General features: G+C 35.6%; 1 protein-coding gene across 11 annotated transcripts in view; it reads right to left on the bottom strand.

The window, feature by feature from the left end:
• The window catches only part of LOC128236637 (syntaxin-binding protein 5-like), an 81760-nt gene that overhangs the window by 6110 nt on the left and 48017 nt on the right, over window positions 1-27633 (bottom strand). For 2 of the 11 annotated variants that reach the window (XM_052951623.1, XM_052951620.1), the window contains 16 exons: window positions 27435-27584; window positions 26185-26268; window positions 24198-24346; window positions 23760-23848; window positions 22291-22347; window positions 20833-20957; window positions 15252-16266; window positions 7564-7683; window positions 7172-7294; window positions 5650-5790; window positions 4954-5039; window positions 3492-3582; window positions 2906-3017; window positions 2416-2511; window positions 804-928; window positions 323-447 (listed from right to left, as the gene is read on the bottom strand). In XM_052951623.1, coding sequence (XP_052807583.1) covers window positions 323-447; window positions 804-928; window positions 2416-2511; window positions 2906-3017; window positions 3492-3582; window positions 4954-5039; window positions 5650-5790; window positions 7172-7294; window positions 7564-7683; window positions 15252-16266; window positions 20833-20957; window positions 22291-22347; window positions 23760-23848; window positions 24198-24346; window positions 26185-26268; window positions 27435-27584 — 2688 coding nt within the window. Of the gene's footprint in view, window positions 1-322; window positions 448-803; window positions 929-2415; window positions 2512-2905; window positions 3018-3491; window positions 3583-4953; window positions 5040-5649; window positions 5791-7171; window positions 7295-7563; window positions 7684-15251; window positions 16267-20832; window positions 20958-21547; window positions 21575-21657; window positions 21691-22290; window positions 22348-23759; window positions 23849-24197; window positions 24347-26184; window positions 26269-27434; window positions 27585-27633 lie in introns of all 11 variants that reach the window. The other 9 variants (XM_052951627.1, XM_052951626.1, XM_052951622.1 and 6 more) reach the window with 8 other exon arrangements.

The following is a 27633-nucleotide window of genomic DNA, read 5'->3' on the forward strand; positions in this document are numbered from 1 at the left end:
CATTGAAATGAATTCCAATTAGTTACCATATATAAAACAGATTCACTACCACAAATCAATGAAGTGCTACTGTCAGGAATGCTATGAACCATGTACAGCTGCCTTGTAAAACTTCTTTTAATGCAAAATTAACATATCTAAGCACCAAATTTAAGATGGTTTTGCTATGGTTATGAACTTTGATAATGTTATCGTTAAATCTAAAGACTCAAAAAAGCTGGATTAAGTACAGTTCTAGACATTTATAAGTCTGGAATATGACAATGCAAGAGTCATCTAGTATTCCTACGAAGGAAAGGTCAAGAGTGTATAAGCTGCCTACCTGTCGTGCACGTGAGACCTCTCCAGCCACTGTAGCTTGTGTCTGTGACTGGAGTCCTTGTATGCCTCCAGACCCTGGCACCCGTGTAGCCAGGCCACGAGCACTCTTACCGCTAGATTCTCCAACTATAACATGGAATTATATAGATTAAGGGGTGAACTAGACTCACCAACAGTACTGTAGACTCACCAACAGTACTGTAACATGGACACATATAGATCAAGGGGTGAACTATACTCTCCAACTGAAACATAACTTAATGCTTCCTCATTAAACATCACCTAGAACTTTTGCCATTTCACCCTTTGAGATGCTAGCACAATATGTATATGTAGTAGTTTCACAAAATATACCTCACATAAGACATGACATATAATAGAAATTATAAAACAGGGGCAATACAATTAAGATGTCATTGAAAAGCAAAAACTATGTTTCTATCAACGTATACCTTTCAAAAAAAGAAAAGTGAGATCCTTACATAGTTCTTCCCTATCGAGCATAGATGGGCCTCCTCCGAACAGGTTTTTGAAGAAGCCCTGTTTCGGGGGCTCTGGAGTTTCCATGGGTAGGAACAGCTCCCCTAGCATCTCACTGAGATTATCACTGGAAAATACAATGGGAGAAGGCATAAAATGGACTATTCTAAATGGGAGAAGGCATTCAAGAAGTTGTTCTGAAAGGGAGAATGCAGGAAAGGGTCTGTTCTAACTTGGAGAAGGCATGAAATGGGTTGTTCTGAAAGGGAGAAGGCATAAAAGGCATTGTTGTAAATGGGAGAAGGCATAAAAGGTACTGTTCTAAATGAGAGAAGGCATGAAAGAGATTGTTCTAAATGGAAAAGGCATGAATGAGGCTTTTCTAAATCAAAGAAAGCATGAAAAAGGCTTTTCTAATGGGAGAAGGCATGCCAGATGTTTTTCTACATAGGAGAAGGCATTCAATACATTGTTTTGAATAAGAAAAGGCTGGAAAGGGGTTGTTCTAAATGGGAGAAGGCATGAAAGGGGGTGTTCTAGAGGAGAAAAAGCATGAAAGGGTCTGTTCTAAAGGGGAGAAGGCATGGAAGGGGCTGTTCTAGAGGTGAAAAAGCATGAACAGGTCTGTTCTAAATGGGAGAGGGCATTAAAGGGGCTGCTCTAAAGTGGAGAATGCATGAAAGGGGTTGTTCTAAATGGGAGAAGGCATGAAAGGGGCTGTTCTAAATGGGAGAAGGCATGAAAGGGTTTTTTCTAAATGGGACAGGGCATGAAAGGGGCTGTTTTAAAGGGGAAAAGGCAAGAGGGGCTATTCTAAATGAGAGAGGGCATGAAAGGGGCTTTTCTAAAGGGGAGAAAGCATGAAAAGGGCTATTTTAAATGGGAGAAGGCATGAAAGGGGTTGTTCTTAGTTAGAGAGGGCATGGAATGGGCTGTTCTAAATGAGAGAAGGCATGAAAGGGGCTGATCTAAATGGGACAGGGCATGAAAGGAGCTGTTCTAAAGGGGAAGAAAGCATGAAAGGGGCTGTTCTAAATTAATGGGAGAAAGCTTAATATTTGCTGTTCTAAATGGGAGGAGGAATAAAAGGGCTTGTTCTTAATAAGTTTATGTATATTTTGTATGCATTTTTCATTTGTTAATTTAGCCCTAGCACACTTTATGGATTTTGCTTGCATGCTCTCCTGTGCCATCATTGCAAATATTGCCAAAGGTAAGCTTTATAACTTTCGTTAACCTATTTTTTTGTTTTAAACCGCAACTCATGAAGATTCTGTATATAAACAATAGGAATGTCAAGGGTTTTTTACCAGCAATGGGATAGTTCTAAAACAGAAGAAAATCTCTTCAATTTTTGTATTAATTTTTGTTTTAGAAGAAACATATCAAGTGCCTGTTTATAATCAATCAGTATTGTTCTGTATATGCAACAAGCAAGGTACATAACACGTCAAAGAATGTCAAATTAGGACAGTGTTATAAAGGAGCCATATGATCTGCTGAACAATATCATTCAATGGCAGTGGAAAGGTAGAAATTTACTACAAATTGATGGAAAAATTAAAATATTAAACAGTGATAGAAGTGATGAAATGCAAGTCAAACCGATATTACCAAAATTCAGCAGAGTATGTAATCTTTTGTAATTCTGTTGGTGAACACATATACATTGCATGGCCAATGTTACTAAAGCAGAAGGTTCTTGCAACTCTGAAAAATATCAAAATTGTATTATAGGATATGTCGGATATGCAGTTAATCAGCAATTAAGTGGCTTGTTTATTCTTCAAAAACGATTGAATCTACAGTAGTATCCATTTTCTGTGGATGGACAAGGGGCATTACTCACCCAGTAATGTGTGACTTGTCCCACAAAGTAGTAATGGCATTATCAACATATATACTAAACTGGCGGTTAATATCTCAAAATAAAAAATGTTGTATGAGGCAGCATAATTATTTATTTTTGTTTTCTATCCAAAACTGGCACTCTGCCTGAATGAACAAATACTTAAAAAGTATCATAGACAAAAGACCCAAAACTTTATAATTACAATACCTTTAAACAAATAATATGATTAGCAACTGATGCACGATGCCGTACCTGAGGTCAGAAAGTGGCAAGAAGTCTATATCGAGCAGCAGTTTGAGACTTGGTAGACTGTAGACCATTATGTGTCCATTGGCCACATAGCACGCCAGACACACACTGTCACCTGTAACATTGTTCGGGTGGGGCTAGAGTTAACTTTATACAATTTATCATATATACCATTACGGAGTAGAAAATTGTTAACTCAGTTATCATAGGAATTTTAGGAAAAATATTGACATATAGATATATGATATTGTTATATATTGAAATAAACCGTATGGCACTTCTCGATGCAACTTTCACCAAAAATGAGAGTTCAATATGATGGAGTTTTACTACTGTATGCTACTGTAAGTCCTCTCAGTACAGACCTAGAGATCTCATTTTCAAATATTCTAGGTAGAGAAATATTCCTGTCTTTTTTTTCTATTTCTATAAATAAATCATTCAGTTACCAAATATAAATCTGACTATCATAACTTCTGTCGCAACAATCCCAGAAGGGCCTATGACTCTAGGACCTATTATAGAACGACATAAATCAAACAAACACCCAAACCATGAGCATAAGGTATGTAAGTATGTAAGAGCCTACCCCTGAGATTGACGACATCGGCTTTCACCACAAATGAGTTTTCTGAAATTCTCGCCTTGTAAGGACATGTTTGAGATGGCAATGATACCACCTGAAATACAAGTTCACGGCTTTTCATAAATGGAGAAAACTGCCTCACAGACATGAAATATTCTTACGTTTTGATTCCACCGCCATCATGATGTTGTCCTTAAATTATCTGTAGTAAAAGTTATTAATGAATGGATCCAGGTTTTATTTCTTCTAATTTCTTTCAGCTCGATTTTGCAAAGCTGACAACTTTTAAAATCATGCTCAAGTCTGTTTCCTGGGCAGAAACCACTAATCTTGTCCATGTTGAGACGCCATGAGAAGGCACCCATGGTAGTGATCAAATCCTAAACCTCATGGGTGAGAGGAGGAAGTCTTTACCACTAGACCACTAGCTCTCATCCTCCATTCCAGGGTTTGTGACCTTCTCTATGGTCCTATGCATGCCATTTGTATGCCATTTGTGAAAGAATAACAAATGTTTCAGAAACCAATCTGTGTATTATATTGATTAAATCAGGTCAATCAATGATCATGTGATATCCCAGGGTGGTTTATGGATATTCCAATCCAGTAAATGTCATTCTAGTGTAACATAATAATTGTCCATATTAAAAGTGATATCTAGCCATTTTAGCATGTCATAAAAGGTTAAATATTTGAAATGGAAATAAATACATTCATTCTTGTGCAGAGAAACATTGTGCTTTTCACACCATGCAATATTGTTCTGATTAAGACAGTGTGTGTTTATGTGTTTATGTTTAATAATATCTGTCATGTGTTCTCGTTCCGGATAGAAAAATCAGACCCGAGGGCACCTGCGTTGCCAGGTAAAGAGGCTTGCAGAGTTACCGGCTATGCAGCGTGCCCAAGGGTCGGATTTTTCTATCCGGAATGGACACACATGATAGATATTTTTTCTAGCATACATTAAATTACATTTTTTGTAAAGAAAATAATTAAAAAAGCGCATTTTGTACATATCACCAAAACGCTCGTGCGATGATATTTACTGACGTCATGACGCGCAGTAATATGTATTCAGGGCATATGTCAATAAGTTCCTTCGACATCACGTCTTTTAAAGGTTATTTTGTTTCGTTTTTTATAGTATATTTTTGTAAAGTTAATGTTTATGGAACTCATCTATTCAAAATTCATTATTATGATTACATAAAGTGTATTATAAAAGAAATTGAAATTATTATGTCACAGCGCGTGACTCATCTGGCATGGGGGGATGCCAGATGGAGTTTTCCAGCACGGCTGAATTAACCGGAAATGCCTATCTGGTGTGCTAGAAAATATGATAACTAATGTACCCAAAATACAGTACTGCAATGTTATTTGCATTACAATGAAATTTCCATAAAAGTAGCACATTTACTATCATGTCAAACTATATATCACTACATCCATGTATGCTTACTCTGGCTTGTTTTTCTGAACATATAATGGCAAACTGTCTATCAGTCACTTCTGTAGAGGAACTGGGTGATAGCTTAAGCTTCTGAGCTGAAATGAGAGGAAAAAACAAATAAGATTCAATTATGATACTTACATCAATTATTCTCCAACTTATTCTCATTTCAGTTTTGTAATGCCCTCAAGTAATCGTTTTCTTAACAAAGTCTGCCCTCAAGTAATAATTTCTCTTCACATAGTCTGCCCTCAAGTAATCCTTTATCTTAACATAGTCTGCCCTAAAGTAATTCTTTATATTAACATAGTCTGCCCTCAAGTAATCATTTCTAATAACTAAGTCTGCCCTCAAGTAGTCATTTCTCTATACATAGTCTGCCCTCAAGTAGTCATTTCTCTATACATAGTCTGCCCTTAAGTAATCCTTTATCTTAACAAGGTCTGGCCTCAAATAATCATTTCTCTTAACATAGTCTGCCCCAAGTAATCATTTTTCTTAACATAATCTGCCCTCAAGTAATCATTTCTCTTAACATAGTCTGCCCCAAGTAATGCCTTTCCTTGTAAGGCTCTATTTTCCAAAATATATTGAAAAATATCATAGTGTAATGCCATTATTATTAAATAATTTCATTCATAGCCAGTTTGACATAAAGCCAAAACAGTTCTCAATTTTCAAGAGCAAGATAATTCCTATACTCACGTGTGGATTGTAGTTTTGAGTTCTTCATTTCATCTCTGGCCGAGTCTCTCCACGCCCCCGACGTCAGTGTGGGAATGATCACCCCATTACAGTCAAGGAAAGACATGCACTGGATCGGCCCCTTCAGACGGAATATAGTTCCTGAAAACAAAGCAAAAAACCAAATGTGCATATTGGGCTCAATAATTTATGTAAACTACGTGATATTAAAAGGTAAGCAACATCCCCAACAGGCATAGCTTAAAGAACTACTTTCATAATCATTTTTAATGGCAAATTCTAACAATGTTTTTAATCAGACTTAATTGTTTTTTAACCAATGGCTTTGCATCCATTAAGAAGAGTGGCAATATTTTTCCCGCAATATCCTTTTTCAAGGAGGTATGTTTTCCAAGGACACATCAAGTTTGATAAAAAAGATTATAATCCAGTGGACAATTGACCATAACTGGAACACAACCAAATAAATATTCATTATAGTTAAACCGATGACAGTATTATTTGTCAAACCAACAAATCCATAGAAATTTCAATTTAAATAGATTCTATTGTTCACAAAATTATGTCCAGCTGATCATTTGGTGTGTCATTTTTGGAATAAGCATGAGGTCACTCCTAAGACTGCCCAGAAGCACCGTACTGTAGAACCACTAAGTACTGGGGGAGACTTGGACTGGTTGTGTTAACTTACCACTGGGGAAGACTATGACTGGTTGTGTTATAACTTACCACAGGGGGAGACTATGACTGGTTTGTGTTAACTTACCACTAGGGGAGACTTTGACTGGTTGTGTAAACTTACCACTGGGGGAGACTTTGACTGGTTGTGTTAACTCACCACTGGGGGAGACAATGGCTGGTTGTGTTAACTCACCACTGGGGGAGACAATGGCTGGTTGTGTTAACTCACCACTGGGGGAGACAATGACTGGTTGTGTGAACTCACCACTGGGGGAGACAATGACGGGTTGTGTGAACTGACCACTGGGGGAGACAATGACTGGTTGTGTTAACTCACCACTGGGGGAGACAATGACTGGTTGTGTTAACTTACCACTGGGGGAGACAATGACTGGTTGTGTTAACTTACCACTGGGGGAGACAATGACTAGTTGTGTTAACTTACCACTGGGGGAGACAATGACTGGTTGTGTTAACTTACCACTGGGGGAGACTTTGATTAATTGTGTTAACTCACCATTGGGGGAGACAATGACGGGTTGTGTTAACTTACCACTGGGGGAGACAATGACTGGTTGTGTTAACTTACCACTGGGGGAGACAATGACTGGTTGTGTTAACTTACCACTGGGGGAGACAATGACTGGTTGTGTTAACTTACCACTGGGGGAGACTTTGACTAATTGTGTTAACTCACCACTGGGGGAGACAATGACGGGTTGTGTTAACTTACCACTGGGGGAGACAATGACGGGTTGTGTTAACTTACCACTGGGGGAGACTTTGACTAATTGTGTTAACTCACCACTGGGGGAGACAATGACGGGTTGTGTTAACTTACCACTGGGGGAGACAATGACTGGTTGTGTTAACCGCTGGTCCCCAGATGGCGGCAGGTTTAGTACTATAACAAGGACTGAGCCCAGACTGGTCCCAACCCACAAACACGGACTCGTAAAATTATCTGCAAATATACAGTAACTGCAGTGAAACAGAGCATCTAACGAAGATTCAAAAGTACAAAACAAATTACAGGCCTAGCAACAAAATATGCACATTGTCATTATCAACATGTGTATCAAGTTTCAGGCAAATTGTTTTGAACTATGGCCATGGTTGAGGTATTTGATTGAGGGATATGATAATACCTTCACTTATTTATTTGAAAAACAGACAAACCAAAAATGAAGGCCATTTGTGTCATCTATGTGAAATGGGAGGGAGGTTATTTACCAAATTTGCGGGTGTATGAGTCTGTGAAGACGAGGCACTGGATTGCCTCCCTTGAGACGTTTTCCAGACTCGACATGCTAGAACTGCGAGATCGCGAAAATGACGAGCCATCATTCTTATCTGGAAGTACAACAACAACAATACCAAATAAAAAGGATGTATATTAAGGGTATTGTCAAATAAATGAGAAAAAAGGGTGCTGCACTCATTATCATTATTTTTTTTTTTTATAATTTTACGTTTTAAATTTTATTCTTTTAATAGTCTGTTGTTTAAAATTACATTCTTCATCCTAAATGAATATCAATACTTGTTAATTATTAATTATCATTACAAATTTCATTATTATGATTACATAAAGTGCAAGTCATTTTAATTGTTACAAAGTATAAAGCAAAAACTTTAATAAAACTTTAGCGATGCAAAGATTAACCTAAAATTATTCAATTGAGCATGTGCTATTAGTGTATCAGTTTTACAACATTCAGAAATTTTTCAAAACCTGTGATATATGTCGGGATTTATATGAAAAAACATTATGTAAGAGAAACATCTAGTTCTATTTCAGAATCAAACATTTTCATAAAACATATGTGATACCATGCATTACAATATATATATATTATCATGTACAGAAACAAATCAAATCTTTCTGGCGAAGTTATCAAGTTAAAAAACTTCCATGAAATTTTTCAAAACACTACTTGAGGATACAAATTTTACTAAAAACTAATGAACAGAGCAATTTAGACAATATCGTAAATCCAAATTGTAACCTTCATCTAATCTACAGTTTACAAAGAAACACTTTCAAGACATTGGTCACTAGAATAAGGACTTAAGGACTCTATAACACTGGTACTGGTAACTCTTGACAGATGGAAATATAAAACAAACTGAAACAAGAGCTCCACGTAGTGAACACGCCCATCTGTTGTTGTTTATTCAGTCAAAAAAGGGGTTTAACTGCGAATTTATTAAGATCAGAGTTATGATCCTTGCTCTACAAGTGTGTTTTGTCTCTTGCAACATCTGTACCAAGTTTCACTTGAATATCTTCAACAGTTTTTGAGTTATGGCCAAGATTAAAAAGACTGTACAAAGACGCCTTCGACACCCAAGACCGTGACCATACCTCGACTTTTTTTCTTCAAAAAAACAGACGAGCTTAAAGAAGACAATAACTTCCAAGTACACTTAAAACTGTGCCACAATATTACCCCATGATTACCTATATATGGAAAGCAATCTAATAAGCCTCCTAGAAAAAAGAAACTGTGCAAATTGAACAAAATCAAAGGTGTAATATAAATATATTTATAAAACAGCCATATTTATATAAAATTCTGCATTATCTGAAAAAGGAAGACATGAAAAATTCTCATCTACATAGGTATATTGTAAAACATATACTATTTTGTTTCTTCACTATAATGATTACTATTATATCTATAAATATTCATCTTGTTTCAAACAGGTGAAATGTCGAAAAATACATTTCTTTCATTAATCACTTGAACATTTCTTAAAGGGACTTGCTCATGTTTTCGTAAAAAAAAATTGTATGATGTAATAAAGTGTGGCAAATCACAAGGAGCTTTATAACTAAGATACAGACGGCTGCGAAATCCTTCAAGAAATGTTAATATATGCTCCATTTTTTATACTTTAATTGTATTTTTTTTCTGCAAAGAGTAAAATAGTTATAATATAAGTGTTTTTAGATGTATGACCGGGAAAATTTGTTAGTGTCAAAAAACATGAGAAGGCCCTTTAATACTAAAACTTAAATCAAAACCTTCTGAACAAACTTAAAAAAAGACTGAGTTATAACACTTTTACAGGAAACACCTGTCACATGTGCTTTTCATTGTAATACAGAAACAATATAAAATGTGTTGGAGTCTAAGCTAATGAACATGTATATATGAAAATGTAAATGGCACAAACATGCATAAGAAATTTCCGCAGTAGTAGGGGACAAACAACATTTGCTGTTATGACCAAAACTGGAGACATTACATTCACTGTTATTTAAACAAATGAGAAATAACATTTATTGTTATGATATTAACTCGAGAAAAAAACATTCAGTTATGATCAAGCCCCATGAAATAAGATTTACATTATAACTTAAGAAATAACATTCATTCTTATGATCAGAACTCAAGCCAACATTCACTGCTTTGATCACAACTCTAGGAATAACATTGATAAAAATCTTGACAAATATTGTGCATTATTATGATGAAAAACTGGAGAAACAGCATGAACTATAAGTCGAAAACTGGAGAAACAACATCAACTGTATTGTAAATATTGAGAGAAAAACAGGTAACATAACACTGCAACATTGTCATGGCAACACCACAAAACATGGATGAATTAAATAAACAGCACATGTACATGGGTCGTACAATCCAAATGGGTCAATGTTTGTCTCTATAAACAGGAATATTTATAAGAAAACTCACAAAGCAATAATACTTATTGGTCGTCGTCCTCCACATCAATTGTGGGTTACGGCGAGAAAAAAACTTTACTAAGGTAAAAAGTGGAACAAGTGACTGTAAGCTGTGAATGATAAAAAGACATGACAACGCGAGGTGTCGGTGATGCCGAAACTTACCAGAGGCACTCATGGAATCAGGCTTAAGGTAGATCACTAGAACAGATACACACAGGACGGTCAGACATACACACAAACAGTACGATCAGTCAATCACACACTCTACTGTATATCGTAACATTCATGATCTCAAAGTACATAATTAAGACTCCCAATTTTTATTGAAATGCAACATTTTGTTAAACAAAATAAGATGTCCAAATAAGGTTCATAATGGCTTTCCTCACTGACTTTATTAAAATGGACGAAAACTGAAACATGTACATGATTAAAAAAATCATATTTCAACATCATTTGAAAAATAATTTTTACATTCTCATCCAAGTTTTCAAATGTGTGGCATTTTGTTTTGCTTTGTTTAATACTTGAAGGACAAAAATATCAAACAATCTGTTTCCAATTTCACTGCAGGTATAATAAGGTAGGTAGGTTGACAATAATATTATCATCTCATATTTCGCCATTTTGTCTGGGTTACTACAACATTTAAGCATCTTTCTGGTTCAAAATATTATCAAAAATTCATCCCGAAAGCAGTTAAAACATCAACGGTCAGGAATATTAAACACTTGACAATAATTTTTTTTATGGCTTGTCCAAAAATGTAGGGCAGGTCTGGAAACCACTTTTCACAGAGGCTAATTATTTATAAAATGCAAAATTTATGCGCGGAGTTTTGAACAGTTGCGGTTGAAAATGAGAATCTATAAAGTATTTTTCTATGGCCTAGTTATAATCATTTCTTGTAAATAATGTGACAAATTAATTAAATAAAATTAGGCAAAACACGCATACAACTTAAAAAATAAGTTAAACCCTTGAAGCCACGTTTCAGATGAATAAAAAATCACAAACAACAAAACAGGTATATAAATATTGCCAGTGGAGGAAATTGCCCCATCAAAAACTTTTTCAATTTATTGCCTCATCGGGCAACAAATGCCTCCTTATTACCTTAGTAAATTTCCCCATTCTTTTTAAAATGCTTTCTGAATCGGGAGCACATATTTTCAAATGGGGAAGCAAAAACTACCAGCCAGTAAGCTATTCCCTGTTTCCCGATCAGAAAACATAGCAGTTTGAATAATATCTATTGCTATTAATTAAATTCACAATAGCACATTTTACACCAAGTATCTCATATTAAGTCTGGGGGAAATTAGAAAAAATCTGAATGGTAGGATTAAAAATCTATCCGTCTATAACACACCTATGGTCTTAAATTGTCCACCGACTCATGATCTTCACACACAGGACAATTTTACTAAGCTTTATGAATTTCCTGACCATGCAATAAATTAAAAAAAAATTGTCAGTCAGGAAACACTGATAGGGAATCCCCTTGTTTCCCAATCAGGAAAACACTGATCGGGAATCCCCTTGTATCCCAATCAGGAAACACTGATGGGGAATACCCTTGTTTCCCAGTCAGGCAACATCCTCCACTGATTGTGAAAAGGAACGAAACACAACACTTAATTACTTCAATATAGGATCATTTTATCTTCATAAAACTCAAGTTTCTTCATATGGCAATAAACTCTTGAAATATTCTTTTATCATTTAGAAAACAATTTTCATCCCAGACAAAACTTACACTCAAATAATTTTGAACAGATATGGGGCGTAATGTCTGTAAATTTCAAGACACTCAAATCCATTCATTAAAATATTGAATTGAATTTATTTCCACATGGCAAAATTCGAGAGTAACTAGAGTAAAAATACAACTGAGGGCATGCAAGAACATCCAAGTGAAATATCTGGATCCACTGGCACTATAAACACTGTGAAAGAGAGTATGAACTGAAACAAAAATAAAAGGTCCACGTGTTAATCGTGACAGAAACAAATACAAGGGCAGTCCACCATTCATTGGAGGAAGGAATTAGAAGTTGAGTGAAAAAAAAATGGAAAAGATAATTAACTGTTCCTTGCCAATTGGACAAGTGTTTCCAGTCATGTGACCAGTGCTGGAAAAATCCATCGGCCACCCCTATTGAAGATGAGTCACATGCCAATTGAAATGTTTTTGAGCATGTAATTTTATGCTTTCAGAAAGGTAAATTCAAATGAATGATTTATTTGCTGGAAACACATGATGCCAGGAACAGGAAACACATTACAGACACAAAACTATAATGCCAACATGAAATTCTGCAGGATGGTTCATATAGGGAATTGCTCAGTCCAGGCCTTTCTTCAACCGTAAGATGTTTTTAGAACTCAATAATGACTTTATGAAACATTTGCAGCAAAAGTAAGGTACATACACGGTTGGAGGCAATTATTAATAAGCTTGTAGACAGACAGACACAAATACTTAACAGTGCTGATTCCCAACATTTATTTACCTTAGTTCACTGTGTCAATAAAGGCAAAACTTCAACATTCCAGATCACTGCAAGTGGACACTAATGCTTGTCAATTTTTCAGTAAGAGCCAGAGTTAAGGATTTGCTAAACAATCATGTATATTATTACTCTGGTAGTAGTACTGGTAATGTACGGACAAGTACATATGTACTAAGTTTTGTGCAAAATTCTTCAACGACTTTTTACTCCTTGCATAAAGGTCCTAGCTTTTTCATAATACTGCTTCTGACATATATCACCCAGCATAGCAGAGTAAATTCCAACACTTATCAGTTATTTTTATACACAAAAGGAGCATAACTCAACAATGATCAGTCAGGAGTTATGTGCCTTGATATTCATGAACATGATATTCCTTGGCAACATGTTTACCATGTTTCATTTGAATACCTTGAAAAGTGTTTGAGTTATGGCCAAGTTTTGCACGACAATACAACCAACACAAACAAAACCTAGGCTATCACATCTTACAAAGCTAAATAACATATCTAAAAAAATAATAATAGGCATGAGAGATGTTTGAACGTAAAATATTGCATGCAGCGAGTGGATACAGAGGACACACACACAGGCCAGGTGCAATGCAGTCAAAACGTAATACAGCACCTCCCGTAAAGTTGGGGTCCTCTGTTGAGGCCACGTTTTGGGCTTTCACCAACTTTCGTGTGGTACCCTGTGAGCGACTGCGTTTCAGTTCAGGGCCCATGGGCTTTGTGCCCAAACGGGGCTTATATGTTGTTGGGCTCATGCAAATTCCATTTATCTATAAACAAGTGTAAAAATCAGTCCAAAATGAAATAAAAACAAAAAATGCAAAACCGATGTCTCCATAACCTATCCATGGTTGATAAAAGCAGTTAGCTACCTACACTGTCTCAATATCTACTGAAAATACAAGAGCAACATGAGCCATGAAAATCAAATGAACAAATGGCAATACCTGTAACCTCTGAAATGAAATAGAAAGAAACAGTTACACACACAATCCAGTGCTGTTAATTACCAAACTGAAAAGAAAAATAAACATTACATTCCCTCTTAAGCTACGATCAAAAACTAAATTCGAAACCACTCATGAGAAAGGTTGCACTCTTACTAACACTGCGCCAGGCAACATAACAAAGTTAAGCTCAGCTTGAGTAAAGAAGCAGACGTCTAGCTTTTTAAATGTTATTTTGCCCTAACACTAACTTTGATAACAAATTCATTCAAGAAATATAACATAAATGGCGCAGATCGAATGCCAATGCTTGTCTGTAATTTTTTCAGGTGAAGAAGGGAAATAACTCAAAAAATAATATAGCCAGTTATTGGCCTTGCTATACGTGAGTATATTGTTCTTGGCAACATACATACCAAGTTTCATTTGAATATTTTAAACGGTCTTTGGGTTATAAAGGTCAATGTAAAGTTCTTAAATGATGTCGAAAACAGAATCTTTAAAAACAGATAAAACTAATTGACGACTTTTTCTGGTCTTTTTGACTTATAATTATGAAAAAAAAAACATTAATAGAAAACCTCTTTAACTAAGTTTTAAAATAAAGAATAAAATCTTTGTGCACATTCCCTAAAAATGAAGTTGTCACAATAATCTAGGTTTCAGTAGATGCTGTGCTAATATACCATTTTAGATGATTTTTTTTTATTCATTTTAAATTGTTTGGTAAAAAAATACTAGTATTTTAGCACATTGCCCCTAGCTGAACAGAACATTAGAACAGAACACAGAATGCACAACCTATGTTCTACACACGTTTACCGAGCCTTACGAGGTGGGTGGGGCATGTCAACACCTAAACATAGATCCTTACCCTGAAACAGGAGGCAATCATGTATTCAGAGGAAATATAGAAACTTATGTCTCAACTGTCCTGCATATCAACATATTTTTTTTTTTATTTCCTGTTAAAAAGAGTTAGAAATTCCATTAGTCATTTTCAAAATGCAGTATTTCTAATTCCTGAAATGTGAAGACAAAGATAGCACAGCAGTTTGAACATGAAGTCACTCCACGACCGTGATCACGCTTACACTAACTTCATACATTTCCCTGGAAACTACAGGTGAACTTATAGCCACTTCTCGTAGGATAGCATCAGTGATAAGGCATTAAGAAACCTCATGTTTTAATTGACTCTATTATTTTAGTCAGTTCATGTAAGTGAATACATTACCGTAAATTTGCAGACTCACAGTGCAAGATGGTTGTAACAACTTATACAAACAGAAGAAATTACATCTGTTTTTTTGCAAAGCCCTCATTTTGTAAAACAAACACAAAACCAAACTAAACCAACAAAACAAAAAATTGGGGGTATAAACAAGCAGACTAGCAGGTAACAAGAGGCATGCAGAGAAGGGCTAACATAAAGCATAGGCAGGGTGGGGATGCTAATAATCCAACATGTAACTTCCCAGAACCCGGTGTTGATACCACGCCCATGCTACAGAGAAGAGCCCAGGAGCATTCAAACGTAATAGTAATTTTGTTTGTGTAAAAATACTAATGTTGAAAATAACTATCAATATTGTGAAATCATAAATCAGGAAACAACTGTCACTTAATATTAAAAGGTGCTTATTTATAAATCAGTTCTTTATTTCCTGAAATTTTCACAACAAAGAATGCAGGCTTTTCCTGCAGCATGGCAGTTATACATGACCTCAGATACTGGACCTACCATTAGAGGTACGAGGCATCATTTCCTGGACTGATCTCTTCCTTTCAACTGGCGGCTTCCCCTCCGTGTCATCTGTAAGGTCAGTAACAATGAGGTAGCAATGGTCGTTACGCTTCAACCTCTTCTCTGAGTCATGGTCTAGGTCCTCGTCATCATGCTTTCCAACAAACATTTTCATTTTCACACTCATTCGCCTAAAAAATCCGTCCTTCTTCCCTTCATGGAATACAGATTCTTCAGAGGGGCTGAGTACATCCTCATCTGTGAGAGGGTATTCTTCATTCTCTGACCTGCTCCCGTGACTGGCTAGGTCATCATGCGAGCCTTCAGTATCTAAGCCTTGGTCATTATCACTCGTTTCTATAGTCTTATGGTTTCTCTCTGAACTTTTCTCTCTTCTCTTACCGCCATGTTTTAACCTCTTTTTGAAACTCTTAATAGTGTATTTGTGTCTACTGTGTGAATGGTGCTTCACCTCGGGGTCAGAATCTGTTGAGTTTATTCTCTGAGGTAAGGTTTTCTCAGTTTCAGTTAAGCATGGATCAGTTTGACTTGTGGGAAAGTTTTCATGCGACTGAGATTTGCTCTTGCTTGTTATTGGTTCATCAACAAGATCTCGCGGCATCGGTACCAAAGGTAAAGAGGATGTCCTACAAGCCAGGGCCTTTTTAGGGATCACAGGCTTTAGCTGATCTACAGTCTGGTTTGTTGGTTTTAACTGAAAATGGACTTCCCTGTTCTCATTCTCCTTCCTCAGAACGAGAGGGGTAGGGGGTATAAGGTTGAGGTCCGGGGGAGCCACCTCCTCGATGGGTGAGCCTGTACTCTTTCTTAACATTTGTCCATTGTCCTCATGTTCATTGCTGAACTGAAAAGACTGTCCCTTTAGAATGGGGGCTGATAGAGGCTGGTTTTCTAGAGTATTACGCTCGTTTTCACTGATACACACCAGTTTTTTACTAGGTCGCCGTCTACGGGGAGGGGGCTGTGGTGTTAAACTATCAGGGGACACAGGCTGAAAGCAGGAAAAATAAACAAAAACACAAAAATAATAAAATATATAAAAGAAATAGTGATTGTGGGTAAAAAGTGAAACTAAATACATTAAAACAACAACAACGAAGCAAGGACTGATCACTGTGATACATTTGTAACAACTTGTTTTCTTTGGTTTGTATATTCTAAATAACAAGACATTTTTAACAACTCTGTATTTGTTTTTAAATTACAGGAAAAACACACACCAACTTCACCTACACTTTTTTTCTATTTATACCTCATTTACATAATGATCAGTCTTTTCCTCATCTTAAACCAAAAACAATTTAATCACCATATTAAGTTACAAAGAAATACTGTCAATTGTCTGCAAATTGTAAAGTATTGCAAAAAACACAACATTATTGCGTATAAAATGTGTGTCTAAAAGATCATCTAACACTTTTTACTTCTGGTACTAAATCTGTGAATAGTAATAAACAAGACAATGACAAAGTATAACAAGTGTACGGGAAATAAGGGGCTTCATAGAGGTCTCACAGAAAAGAAAAAAAACTACAATACCAAAGTTAAAACTATCAAATTTGGTAAATGATAATCTTATAAACTGGAATGATTTGAAATAGCTTATGATTGACCATAAATAATCTACTGAGCAACATAAAACCATTTGATCTGGATTATATATTAAAATAACAAGCATTTTCAGTGAAAAGATATCCCCCGCCAACGATGGCTTGTTGGTGCTTGATGGCTTGTTTGTGCTTGAAGGTTAAAAAAAAATCTCAGAAAGAATATTGCAGGATGTTGGTTCATATAACATTCAAGTTTCATTAAATTCTAGCAGCTAGTTTCTGAGAAACGGCTGCAAACAATGATTTTTTAATAAATCAAGGGCAATAACTCTAAGGAAAATTGACCAATCCAATAGAAAAATAGACAGGCATCATCACAGTATGTTGGTTCTTATTTATTCCAAGTGTCATGAAATTCTACCAGCTATTTGCATAGAAAAGGCTGCAAACATGGATCTTTTAAAAAATCAAGGGCAAATAACTCATATAGAAATTACACAATCCAAAATATAAATAAACAGGCATCATCGCAGTATGTTGGTTCATATTTATTTCAAGTTTCAAGAATTTCTACCAACTAGTTACTGAGAAATGGCTGTAAATGAGTTTTTCAAAAAATCAAGGGCAAGAACTCCAATACAATTGACCAATCCAAAAAAATATTTAACAGGCATCATCCCTGTATAGTAATTCATATTTGTTTTAAGTTTCATGAAATTCTGCCAGCAAGTGACTGAGAAATGGCTGTGAATGTGCATTTTTCAAAAAATCAAGGGCAATAACTCCAAGGACAATTGACCAATCAATTTTTTTTCGACGGGCATCATTCCAGTATAGTGGTTCATATTTATTTTAAGTTTCATGAAATTATACCAGCTAGTTACTGAGAAAACGCAGGTGACAGACGGACGGAAGGAAGGACGGACGGAAGGAAAGACGGACGGACGGAAGGACGGACGGACAACGCCATTTCAATATCCCCCTCCCTATTTCATAGGCGGGGGATAATAAAATGGTCTTACAGAGCACCCTGGGTATAACCATTTGTTTTGGGTTTAAAACTTTGAAATCATTAAGGCAACTAGCCCGCCTGAATTTCAATATGAACAATTACAAACATGTGTAAAACTACTTCTAGCAAATGTTCACTTAAAGACAAAAGTCTTGCCAAAAAATTTCTTTCACAATAGCATGTTGTATTATCATATATAAACTGTGACATTGTCTGAGAAAGTGAGTCCTGTTGAGCTATTTACGTTAAAGACAAAAACATGAAATTTAACCAAGAGATACCATTATAAAAAGACTTATAACAACATCCTAAAATTGAATTAAAGAAGTGTTTATGAAATATTTAACAACAGCTATAACCGCTTGCTTCTTAGGAACGATACCTCGCAAATATGAAAATGTCACAGTTTCCTGCACTCATTCCTGATGACAACGTCACATATACACATATGAACTATCCCATACATGGATATATATGTAATCATTGTTGTATCAAGCTGCTAATCTACTTTCATATTATGTTGTTTGTAGGAATGTCAACATCAACAAACTGAGACTTAATACATTGTTGCTAGACAGGATGGAGGGTAATGGTAAAGTAACTATTAAATTAGTAAGAACTGAACTACTGTCATATATGACAAACCAGCCAGCATTGTCAGCATCATGCTATAACTGTTGAGTGTTCACAGAAAAAGGCATTAACAATTCATGATCACCTGAACTGATTTGTACAGAAATGTCACAGACAGTCTGCATGTTTTGAAAATAGTCTAGTAAGCATGTTCTTTGTTTTTCTCTCCTTTTCAGGGTTGTTGATGTAAGTTATTTAATTAATTAATAAATATAGTAAGATCTCTGTAAGCGGACGCCATAGTTCATCTGTTTTTCTCAGTTAGAGAAGGTTAGGTATAGAGTGAGTTGGCCAAGGCCATCTGCTGACAACAGAGAGCTTATAATGACAAAACATATACTGTTCTGCTTTGAAAACCAAACAAGCAATTAATAAGAATTGGACCCCTGTGAAACATAGACACCAAATGCCTATTATAAACAATAATCTGTTGTAGGACAGCGCTCGCCACTTTGTTTTAGAAATGAATACAATAATGATGTAACATGTGCCTGTCAAAAGCAAAACAAAATTCAAATTGAAGAGTAAAAAAAATGCAACAAAACCAGGTTTTCAATGATTGACAAAAGAACTTAAGCCTTCATTGTGAGATTCAGTTTCAACTGTTTTATTTTTAATTTTAATAACAGTGACCTTTCAACTGTTTTATTGTTTATTTAAAGTATCAGTGACCTTGACACAAAGGTTTCCAAACGCAATCCCATAAAAGGTCATCATTAATTCTTCCTGTATACCAAGTTTGGTCGCATAATATCAACCCTAACTAAAGTTATTCAGTACCAACCAATTTTCTATTTTGAGTAACAGTGACCTTGAACCTTACTTGCCTCTAACTTTAACCTGACACAATATGCCCTAAACGTTAACCTAAGTTTCTTGTGCACTAAAACTTTAACCTAAGTTCCTAAGTCAATCAGGTGCCATAATTTGTATTTAGGATACTATGGAGTTATGTAACCTCCTTGTGTGATGGTCCTGAACAACTATGTGAAGTATAAAGTGAATTGAATGTAGAGTATTGGACTTATAAGTGAAAATGCCAACTTGCCCTAAAACCTTAACTGGTTGCCGACACAGGGGTGAGTAGAATAGCCTCCTTATAAGTATAGTCAAGCTAAAAAGGAGAATTGAAGTTGGGTCCCTCTCTATGGCCTCTATAAGACATAAACACTGTATGTCTGAAATACAACAAGGTACACATGATTAATGACAATGGGTCCCACTCTATGGCCTCTGTAAAAACGTATGTACACTGTATGCCTGTAATACAACAAGGTATATATGAGTATTGATGTTGGGTTGTGTTCTGTAGTTTACAAATCCAACTGCTGAGAATTCTAAATTCTGAACAACCTACAAATGACAGCTCACATAAATTAAGATCATTTGCAAATACTACGGCAAGCTCAACTAAACACTACTATATTTCTTTCTGTGCATGGTCTAAATCATGTTATAGATAATCAAGCCATATTTTTTGTTAAGTTATCTCTATACAACTCACTGACAACTTTGAAAAGTTTTTAGCAAATAAGTATCAAATATTTTATCTTTTTATTTACATTTTCAATTTTTAATTAAGTTAATGTCAAAGTCAAACTGGAACAAACGCTGTCACAGGAACTTGACAATGGCCCCAAACAGGTATGACTGGACAGATAGCCATTAGTATTTGGGACTATATGAACAGATAGTCTTCAGTATCTAACATAATTCATGACGACCTGTCCTACCTTCTCATGCAATTTGGAAATATTGATTAACATTTCTAAAGAGCAAAGAATGAACACGAAATTGATATCTCACTGCAAGATTGAGTGGTTTCAAACTCTGCCTGTTTTACTTGAAATGAGACTAGTGAGCATCACTGAACATGTATGTATGTAAACATTCTACAAAGTATAAGAGTATTTATGCAAGGATTCAAGTTCAAACTGCCCATCGAGAATGAGGTTTATAGGCACAATGTTCCTCAGTTATTGACCAACTGACCAAAAACTATACTAGCTGATGGTACATTTCCGAACACGGCACAAATCTCAAACACCTGTTAAAATACATGTTTGTTTACCATGATCGATTATTCTATGATCTAGATCAATACACAGGCTTGCCTCGGTCAAACTTGCGAAGTTTCATCTTGTTCTGTTAAGTATTTTCCCAAAAATTATCCCTACTGGCTAAGGTCACAAATCGGAACATTTCCAGCCTGTCTAATCCAAGGTTGAGATCCCTTGGCCCCATTGGAACCATAGGGACAGATTGACGGACAGACGATCTAATTACTATATGCCATAAATAATTATTCCTGCTTTTAAGACATAATCCATCTGAAGTTGATGTATATTTGTTTTGAACTTACTTGATCACTGGTGGGTGATCTAGCACCATCTTCATTGAGAGCTGGGTTACTGCCGTCCAGAGGGGTGGGCTGGGGTTTCTTACCCCGGGGGGAGCGAGGGGCCCGCTGGTATGGGTCCATCGAACCTAAAAACACCACCCATCCCATTGGGGATATGTAAGCATAGAGTATATGTTATATACATAGGAGGCAAGATAAAATGCTTATAACAGATTCAGGAGCAGCAGGGCAACACAATGTGAAGAAATAAACAGTTCAACAACTAAGCAGTTAATAATAATAATTTAGGCTTAACAGAACCAGGCATGTTAAATTACAAATCTTAATAGCAGTTTAAATTGTTGGGTAAAAATATAGCACCAAAGTTCTAAAATAAACAATGAATATTTCTTTGTGAATTAAGAAATAATAGATGTATAACGGAACAGAACTGTTAATTTGGTAAAATCAATGTTTACGCGGAGAGGATGGATCTATTCTATACTTTTGGTCAGGGAATAAACAAAATGTGCCAGTAACTTATCAGTATTTGCAGCAAAAAAATACAAAGAAGTAACTTTTGGGAAGAGAGAGCAGGGAAGAAATACTGCAGAGTATACACTTGTGTACATCGAAAAGCTGGTCACCAAGATGCAAATGCATTTCAAACCATTATATCCGAGTTTGTTATCAAATATGAGAGATTTATCAAGCGGAATCCATTTTTTGCACTTACGCTTCTTAGAATCTTTTTTACTATAGACTGAAAGAGAAACCCAACAACCGAAAGGTCAAACTACTCTACAGGGTATGAGCCCAACATGATCTACATGGTCCCTTCCTTACCCACGGGCTTCTCGTCACTACATACACAGGGATCTGTGGGAAACGACACCCACAGGGATTAGGCACAGATATTCAGGGATTATGCACGGATATTCATATCAACCAGAATCAGGGTCCATGTTCAAAAGTATGGTGATCCTTGCCCTAAGATAGGCTTCACAGGCGTTACAAATTGGTCAATTATTGCAATCCAATGAAAACACTGTGATTTAAGTTATGTAAGTTAAATACATTTAATCAATTTAGGGCCCCAGGACAGATAACTTACACATTTTGAATAGAAAAAATTAACAATTATTATTAAAATGTGTCCAAAAAACACATCATACATCAAGGCATAAACTTGCCTTGGTCTTTTGAGTATTGTGAAGCTCTTATATCGCAGACTTAATGCAAGACGGTTGTAACTCGGTAAACAACAAGAAAGACTTTACAACAGTCTTGAGTTAAGCCTTCACTGTATTCTAATCACAGGGCACTGGATGCAAGGATAACCAGAAATGTACACTAACAGGAAAAGGAGCTTTATAAACCAGGGCCCATGAACTAATGAATGTCCGGGGGTGAATGTCCGGGGGGCTTGAGGAGGTCCAAATATAAGTAGGTGGATAGGTATACCATATCAAGTCTTACGTTGGTTGTGGTTGTTGTGTTGGTGATGAAGAAGGTGAGAGTGATTCTCCTTGAACCCTATAACACGTACACAACACGACATATACCTTCTTTCTATTATTATCATATTAAGAATGCTGATGAAAAAAAAAAAAAATAACAAATCTTTTCTCTATTTGTCATGGTCATTGGCTTGCATGCATCAACAATGTACACTCCATAGTAATTTAAAGGCAAAACTCTGGGACAACATAAAATACGAGAAAACTAGAGCTGTCACAGAAGTGACAAATAACCCAACACGCTACCTGGAATGGTAATTTGTTTCTTTGAAAAGAGATTATAACTCTATCAAACTGGTGGATTGTAACCAAGGTCGAACTTGACTTGTATTTTATGGAGTTTTTTACCAAAAATAATTTAAGGTGAAAATGGGAAATAACAGAATATAAAATTGGTGGTTTGTGACCAAAGTCATGCTTAACCTCAATTTTAGGGTGTTAAACACAAGAAGTGTTTCCGCCAGGCCTTTATGGTATAAAGGGCCCGTCATGCTTTTGGCTGGCAAGGCTAATTATCTACACACTTTAATTGTGCCGACATGCTTTGATCCGGATACCAACAACAAGCCTTATCAGAACACTTATTGATTATCACCAATGTTTACAATTCATGTTTTTGATACTAGAATAGTTTTTGACACGATATTTGTACTAGCCAATCAGGCCGGTGAGGAAGGTTAGGATCTACATTGCTGGTTTGTAACAAAAGTCGAACTTGACATTTTTCTTTGGTGTCAAACATGAGTTCCAAAAAATTCTTAAGTCTAGCAATCCTTTCATGATTTTTCATCCAGAAAATACAAAAAAAAAAACCCTGACCAACAAGCTCACTCCTATTATTGATGTGTTTTTTTTAATGGTGTGTTCTTTAAAGGGACTGTACTCCATATGATGAAATAGCGAGAAAAAAAAAAGAAAATTGAAATTCAAACTTACTAACTGAAGTACCACATAGTTTATAATTAATTTATTTTTCACAATTTTTTCAGATTTTTCCATTAAAAAAGATCACTAGGTGTATCTACCTGGTAGAATTCATTCCTTATGCGTGATTGGCTAGTTGATGTTATCACGTGATATTACCAAGTTAGGTGTAAAGCTTAAATATTTCAACTGTTGAGGGTTAGACGTCGTAGCCCAGTGGATACCACACTGGACTGCAATTTTGGCGACACCAGTTCGAACCCGGTCTCCGACTTTTTTTTGGTGCCAATCTGGTGTACAGTCCCTTTAATAGACAGACCAGTGGGCAACTCTACTGTCAAGGTACAAACACGTAAACTCTTGTTCCGGGACTTGTTCATATATTTTCCTAAAAATTCATTAACTAATGCATACCACATCCATTTGCTCCATTTTTTAAACTTTTAAACCTGTTTGAAATATATATATATATATAACCTATGTATAACCTATGCATGTATATACCATATAAATCTGGAGTCCCTAGGTTGAGCAGGCAGGACTTCTGTACAATATCCACAATAGCAAGGCCAGACTCATTACCAAACGCTAACCTGAAATATATTATAGAAGCATGTTCATATAAAAAAAAAAACATTAATCTTTGTACAAAGATTTGAATGAGTGTGATGTTAACATCTGCTACAACTAGTATTTGACCAAACAGGTGCACATCTGAACAATTAACAAGTATTTTGCATCAATATACTAGTACAGAAAAAACCTAACCCTACACACCAGTCAGGGCAGAGAGATGTTGAAACAAGAAACTGCCAAACAAATTTGTTCTTTATCGTGTAAACTCTCTAAAACATTCTACAGAGATCACTCATGACATTCAAACAGTCTTTTTTAATCCTGATAATGACACCATCAAGGTATTTAAGTTTCTAAATGACTAACAGGCCGTAGTTTGAGTTAGTGCAGATGCTGGTCACATTTCCGGGATGCTCGTTGTCTGTCCAAGTAAGAAGACACACAACGTCTGGATGGTAGCCTGCAGGGTATTTACGCGACCCCGGCCGAACACGCAATGCTGTCATCTGCTCAGGCTGCAATAGACAGCACAGAAAATGTTTAAACTTAATTCATAGATTTGTAATTAGTTTTTAATTATAACATAGCACATTCTTTACAAGCACTATTACTAGTAAGGTTTTACCAAAAAATTAAAGAAAATAAAACAACTTTCTGAATGCAAGACTAAAGTCTAATGTGCGTACCAAACAAATCCATTGAATTTTCATACTTAACCTACATTTGTGAAAAGTAAACTTATGAAAAACAACAATAAAACATTTGTTTGTGTATGTAACAACCATTTCAGTGGCACTGCTGCTTTCTTAAAATTAATGTAACTGTGTATTACATGCATTTGTTATACAAAATGTTGTATGATGTATCTACCCAATTTTGCAAGTAAATAACTTGAAAATAAAGGTTTATGTACGTATCGTTATACCGTGCTAAATACTTTGTACGATAATTTAAACATGGCTGTCTTCAGTGAGAAAGATAAACATTCATACATCATATCTGGGTGCTAGTAGATCAAGGTAATATAAAAATACACAACAAAGAGTAAGAAAAAGAGTGCCCAGGCTTGCCTGCTTTTTTCTGTTCCATTTGCCTTTCTCTACATGTGTCAATTGTCTTTTACAACTTTCATTTGTTTCATTTGAATATCTTAAACTCTTAAACATTTTTTGAATTATAGTCACAAGTTCAAGTTTTTGAATGGCGACGAGATCTGAAGGCTGTGACAGTACCTGGGCTTGCTTTTGGGAAAAACATACAAGTTAATAAATAAAAGAGTAAAACTGTGCTTTTCCTTCCTGAAGATTGGTCTCCCATGAGCTGCATATATTGTGTAAGTAATAAACTAAACAACACAACATGACAATGTCAATTTACAGGACACAACATGGACAGGTGGAAATTACATTGTCAACTTGTCACAGGCTCACAAAATTAAGACAAACGCTGCTTTGACAAAGGTACTAGAAGCACAGGTTAAGTTATAATAAAGAGTGGAATCCTTATAGGAAACATGTAATTGAACAGATAAATTTCCTTGGCATTACAAGTACTGGATAACAAAAAATAAACACTAATTTTTTCCAGATTTGTCTCCCGTGTTCCTTAATCAAACTACATTTATAGTTGCACCCCTTTACAATGTATTCTTTAAAAGCATGATTTGTGAATACCAGTGTGAATCTCTTTTTGTCCATCTATCACGGGGTGTTACTCCACCATTCTAGCCAGAGCTATGGCACTTGCTACTCATAAATCAATGTTCAATGCCATATTTAAAATGTCTACCCAATTTCAAGTTAATATCCTTACTCTTTTCAATTTATGACAAACAAAATTTTGACATCTCTTCCAGCTAAAATTTAAGCTTTAAGTGTGAGAATGCATTAACTCTGAAAAACAGACCATACACAATGTACAAATTTATTTTGATTAAAAAGGGTAATGTATGAAATACATATTCATGCTTTAGCAAAGATGAAATTTATGAGAGTGTCTATAATCACAAAACGATAGCCCAGCTGAACAAACTTCAACACTCTTCTGTATTTTCATTTGACAAAGGGGCGTAACTAAACTATTAAGGCCAGAGTTATGGGCCTTGCTTAACATGTGTAATACTTTCATCTGGCACCAAGTTTCATTTGAATATCTTGTTTTTTGAGTTCTGGCAATGGTTATAGATTTGCAAAATGACATCAACGACACCAAGCCAATGACAACACCTCGACTTCTCCTTCTAAAAAAAAGATGAGATAAAAATGACGATAAAAAAGCAGTCAAAGTGTACACAGAAAAACTTGACAAAAAGTGTGAAAAAGGAGCAGGAATGTAGAATATCTGTTTATCTTACGCGAGTCCCATCAGACGAATATGAGCCCATGCTACCGCCAGACTTTTGTTGTTGCGATAATACGCTTAAGCTAGGTTTTGATTGCTGAAAATAGGGTTTATATTTGAAATTGAATACTGAATAAAACTTATTCATATTTTTAGAATCTTTGCTGTTAAGGCATGCTTTTTCTCATATATACTAACATCTTATTCTAGTACCAACAAGGAAATCAACAGCAGAACAAATAGTTCATACAAAACATTCAACATAAACAAAACAGACCTCTAGATCAAGTCAAGTTCTCTAATGACAGAAAAAATATGCCTTATAACAAGTTGCATTTCTACGCACAGAATAATGCTTGCACAATTACAATTTTTACTATGTCATCATGGGATTTTCATACGAATGTATAAATTAATTATATTATTATGTATATTCATAATTTTTAACCATTTTCTGTGGCTGAAATTGGTCCGGCGTGGTCAAAATCAGTCCAGATTGGTAAATTGTTGGTTTAAGAAGCCCAGTATATAATATGGTATCAATTCAGACCTTTGATTTTCATTAAGAATATGGCATTATGATAAAATACAAACTACAGTGCTCATTGATTTTAAATAACTACATTGAAATGAGACAAAGGAAAATATCCAGAAAATATCTTACAGAGAACCTAATAAATAATTGGAAAGTGTATTTTCAAATGTTGGTTTGAAATGAAACTACCCACCTCTGGTTATTAAGAAAAAAATAAAAGAATTTACATGGTGCTTATATTGGACTACATCTGCCAATGGAAACTAAGGACTTTGTATAACTTTAACGTTCATGTGACTGTTTGTTCAGCTATGACTTTAACCCTTAGTTTTACATGCATTTCGTTGGTTTAATGCATGGCGTTTTTTTTACTGAAAGAAAATGGGGCCCAGCCCAAAAAATTATAATGTATCACAAACATTAGACTCAAAAATCACAATACGCTTACAACTATTGTGGTAGTTATATGTATGTTTAAATGCAGTCTAAGACTCTTATAACTCTTCAAACCCAGGAGCTTCAAGAGCTTTGTTGCTTTGTTTCATTGTTTAAAATATGCTATGATAAAGTAATAATTCCTGACTTTTTTGGCTATTCACAACTCGGGGGTTGGCCACCATTCACAAAAAGATGAGAAAAATGCTCTGTTATGAATACTAAGAACAGGTTGGCTCAGCATCACATCAATGCTTCCCATACATCCTGGTTTCAAAAGCAGAAGTACATACCTTGGCAGAGTCAGAGGCGTTGCTGCTATGCGAGCCCATGGACCCACTATGGTTGTGTTGGGAGGCCACACCCAGACTCGGCTTAGGGTAATCCAGTTCCGGAGAGTCCAGGTCGTCAAACACCTCATACACTATTGACACGTCCAGAGACTGAAATATGCATTATTGAGGCCTAAACTAGGATGAAAATATATGTACC

This window comes from Mya arenaria, chromosome 6 (assembly GCF_026914265.1).
Source record: "Mya arenaria isolate MELC-2E11 chromosome 6, ASM2691426v1".
Lineage (NCBI taxonomy): Eukaryota > Metazoa > Mollusca > Bivalvia > Myida > Myidae > Mya > Mya arenaria.